The following is a 4,174-nucleotide window of genomic DNA, read 5'->3' as shown; positions in this document are numbered from 1 at the left end:
CTAATACATGAGCTCTGTGGGAAGAGAGCAAGAGCCTGGTTAGCTGCTGTGCACCCAGCGTGGGCAGAAGACACGTCCCAAAGGTGTTCAAGTGTAGAGAACCAAAAATCACCCCCTGTGCAGCCCGACCCCCCTGGCTGTGAGCCGAGCGCCCCGCCCCGGGCTGCCCACCCAGCCCATCCTCCCAGGGTGGGCACTGTGCCACCCGTGCCTCCTCCAGCCCAGCTGGCCCGTGGGGCAGGACCTCCCAGGAGTGACACAGACCCCCAGCCTTCCCCTTTGCTGGCCAGTCCACACCAGCTGGGGTGCTGCAGATCGAGCCCATGCACACCAACACCCTCCCTGCTCGTCTCCATCAGGCTTCTCTGGCAGCCCTACGCCACCCCGGGTGTTACACCCAAAGCCTTGACCAGTTCCTTTCACTCCACCAGTGGCCCAAGACAACAGCAGCCCCAAAACGCAGCCATGGCAGAGCTCTGGTCTTGGCTCAGCACACCACAGACCTGTCAAGCCACTGGCAGGATGCTACAACAGCATCCTCCTCCTTTCTGGGGAGCTGAACCTCCACATTTTAGCTCCTCTGAAAGCCCTGATGCTACTCCTCATCAGCCACCTCACCTACAGGAGGTTCCTCCGCTGCACTGCTGTCAGAGAAGAGCATTTCCCTGAGCACTAAAAACCTGTTAAAGCTGCCACCCAACCACTGGACTGTCAATGAGGAAACCTGTACAACCTCACTCCAGCCTCCTCAGGCACACACAAGGGAGCTGCTTCTCACCACAGGTCACTTCTTCCTCTTCTCAGTGCCCACAACAGACCAGCTCTGGAGCAGAGATGTGCACGGCTGCTTTCTGCAGGGCAGCTGCCTCGGCTCCTAGCAGCTACACCAGGTACCTTGCTGTGGTGTCTGCCCCATCAGGAAGAGGGGACAGCCTGGTTCAGGTGCTCACCAGCCCGGGCCCTGGTTCCTGTCCCAGCTGCAGAGCCCTGTGCAGGGCTGGCCAGCCTGCCAGCCGTGCCTCAAACCTGCCTGGCACCGGCACCTCTCGCCTTGGGGCACCAGAGACAAGACCCAAGGTCTTGTCTGCAGGAAACCAGCACCCACCTGCTGAGCTGGGGCAGTGTGACTGCTTTGCAGGAGAGACCTGAGGGGTAAGATGCTGTGAAAAGCCCCACGGAGTGACACTGGGGGGCAAAACTTACTCCTTCCTTTCCCTCGACAGCCTCTCCCTTCCCCGTTTGCTAGACACAGACACAGCTATGAGCGACTCTCGCCGTGCTAAGAGGCTCACATACATTTTCTAAGCAGGTGCTGTCCTTATCCTTGTTGAGGTAATGCTGTTGCCAGAATCTCAGGAGGCTGTGGAAGTTGTTGAGGATGAAGCCCGGGTACTTCTCTGTGTACTCCATCTGTTGCAAAGTGCGCAGATAAAAGGGCAGCTTGTCTTTCCTCCGGGCCAGCATGAGGATCACTAAACTCGTGTTCAAGCAGCTGACGTTCTCCTGCAAGGCAGAGGGACCAGCTCAGAACAGCAGAATGGAGGGTTTGGCTGTAGGCACACCCTTACAGAACGTGCTGGTGGTGAGCAGGCAGAGGAGGTGCCCCTACACGTGTCAAGGTAGGAGGGACAGGGGTCTAAGCCAGGTTCCTCCAAGAGAAGGTCATCTCTGCACAGTTCTTGGCAAGGTAACTGCCAAAGTACTGTCAGGCCTTTACCTGTGTAAGTGTCTGTACATGGATGATGTTGATGAGGCGGAAGAGGAAGGACATCCTCATGGACATCTGGGACATGTAGGACAACAGGCGGCACTCGGACAGGACCTCTGCAACTGCAGCGAGAGGAAAGGACAATCACCAGGTTCCCCGAGTCCAGACCCACCCGCCCAAGCAACAGGGCAACAAGAACTGCTGCTCAGACTGCAGCACCACACCTGCCATGGCATCTGTCTCAACCCAACGTTGGCAAAGCCCTGAGGAAACAACCAGTACCCCTACCCAACACCCCCCTCCCCTCTCTTATTCCTCACCTTTAGCATCAGACTGGTTCTCAAAGCGGTCCAGGGAGAGCGTGATGCAGCGAACGAGCATGTTTGAGTCAACCAATGAGCTGTTGATCTGATTTAAAAAGATCTGGAACTAAAGAGAAACAGTTTTTAGTGTTGCACTGAAAAAAAAAAAACACCCCAAAAATTCATCCGACGTGATCAGGCAGAGATGAGACCTGGCAGAGCCACGTCTGACAGAATGGGTAGGGCCAGGAGGTGTCTACACAACCAGCCCTGGTGCTGGCACAAGGGGAACGGGTCAGAGAACCCAAGCTGGGAGAGGAATGGGGTTTGACAGTGTCCTCCAGGCTTTTGACAGCAGAAGGGAACAGTTCTGGAAGGTTACTGGAGAAATCACCTTGAATTCCAGGCACAACACCTGAAACACACACTTCAGCACAGGGCTTCACAGAGGGGGATGATTCCCCCTTCCCCTCAGAAAGAGTTTGGTTCTGAATGCCAGAATACTCAGGGTTGTTGTGTTTTTGTTACCTCTAACAAGACCAGACACTGCCTCAGACACAGCCCTGGCCAACACTGGCACCAAGGGCTGCCCCAGGGACCCCTGTGGCAGGCACCTTAAAAACAACTGGAACAGAAAAGTGCCACAAAGTCCCAGCACCACAAAAATCTCTTTTGAAGCTGTGTCACATCAGCTGGACCAAGACTTCATATGCTGGGGTTTTTTTTTGACATGGCTGCTGGCTTCTGTAGCTCCCTCCAGCTCTGTGTTTTCTTGTGCTGTCTTTGTACCAGCAGACAGTGCTTAGGGAGCAAGACTGCTGGGGATTCCTACAGAATGAGAATTCTACAAAAAAAATCACAGGGAGCACACAGAAAGGTCAAAGGCAGATTCTCTAGAACTTGAGAGTTCATTTACCAGAAAGCAATCTGAAATTAAATGCCCTTTTCTTTTAAATCTCTGCTTCTATTCTGCAGGGTCTGCCAGACCTGACAGTAACCAGGGAAAAAATACAGCCCTGTAAGCAAGAGTATGAGGTTACCCAAAACCTACCCAGCAGCTGATGCTGCACACACCAAGTGCACACAAAAACACTCTGCATAGAGGGCTGCCTATTCCTGATCTAAAAACACAACTAGGTTTTACAGGGAATTGCATCAGCCATGACTTCTCAAAATGTCTGGGAGTTCAACTAACAGCAAAGATAATGCCTCTCTTTCTTGCAGTATCAAATATTAATATTTCAAGTCACCTCCATGAAGAAGCCCCTGTCAAGCTCCAGTAAAAGGTTTTTTTAGAGCCTGTCTCAACACCCATCAGCTTAACCTGAGCCCCAGTGGCTTCACAGGGAATGTTCTACTGACTTTGAACCCTGACCTTAGACCTGCTTGAGCAGGTCACAGGGCAATGTTTTCTCAACAGCTCAGCACTTGCTGACTCAGGAGCAGCTGGGAGCACTCCTCAAATCCCCTCTGCAGCAACATCCACACTTGTGCAGAGACTCTGGCAGCTCTTGGTGTTTACTGTGCACCAAGCTCAACAATCACACCAAGGTCAGCAAACGAGTCCGAGTTTCACTGCCACACTCAGTTCTAAGTGTGTAACCTGACCTGGTGGGGATGGCCCTTACAAATATTTACCTTCTCATCTGTGTTGATGTACTTGTTGAACCTCTTGAACGCATCGATGTTGAATTTCATCAGTTCTCCCAGCAGGTCAAAGTAACTCTGCAGCACGTCCCGGGACTTGCACTCGCTGTCCACGATGCAGTAGAGAATGTGCTGGCAGGGGAGGGAAACAGGTCACTGCCAGTGCCAGCAGCACAGCCTCTGATTTCATCACCACTTCAAACATTTATCTGCAGGTTTAGTTCCTGGATGCTAGAATCCAAGACAGTTCAGGAGTCTCCTGTCAAATTTAATGCAGGCTCTGCAAACTGGGCACCCACATCTGGCTGCCACAGGCAGAACTGACAAACCTGGCAAAACTTGCCCCATTTCAGGCAGAACTGACAAACCTGGCAAAACGTCCCATTGGCAGTGAATACTTAACACTGTGTTTTTATCCCCTTTTGAATTCATTACAGATAAATCCTCCTTGATTGCTATGGAGATAATTTACAGAGGAAGCTTGACATCTGCTCTGTTACCTCCAGGAGTCCTCTCT

At 52.5% G+C, this 4,174-nt stretch overlaps 1 protein-coding gene across 1 annotated transcript in view; it reads right to left on the bottom strand.

Moving 5' to 3' along the window:
- Window positions 1-1,296: 1,296 nt before the first annotated feature.
- TRPC4AP (transient receptor potential cation channel, subfamily C, member 4 associated protein) overlaps window positions 1,297-4,174 on the bottom strand; it is a gene marked incomplete at both ends in the record, with an annotated part of 23,427 nt that continues 20,549 nt past the window's right edge. Inside the window, 5 exons of the mRNA XM_008946921.1 lie at window positions 1,297-1,503; window positions 1,718-1,830; window positions 2,029-2,137; window positions 3,649-3,789; window positions 4,158-4,174. The exon at window positions 4,158-4,174 is cut by the window's right edge and continues 5 nt beyond it. Coding sequence (XP_008945169.1) covers window positions 1,297-1,503; window positions 1,718-1,830; window positions 2,029-2,137; window positions 3,649-3,789; window positions 4,158-4,174 — 587 coding nt within the window. The remainder of the gene's footprint in view (window positions 1,504-1,717; window positions 1,831-2,028; window positions 2,138-3,648; window positions 3,790-4,157) is intronic.

The sequence above is a fragment of the Merops nubicus genome, unplaced genomic scaffold (assembly GCF_000691845.1).
Source record: "Merops nubicus isolate BGI_N331 unplaced genomic scaffold, ASM69184v1 scaffold18739, whole genome shotgun sequence".
Lineage (NCBI taxonomy): Eukaryota > Metazoa > Chordata > Aves > Coraciiformes > Meropidae > Merops > Merops nubicus.
The sequence above is the reverse complement of the archived record's forward strand: the minus strand, read 5'-3'. Positions and strand labels throughout refer to the sequence as shown.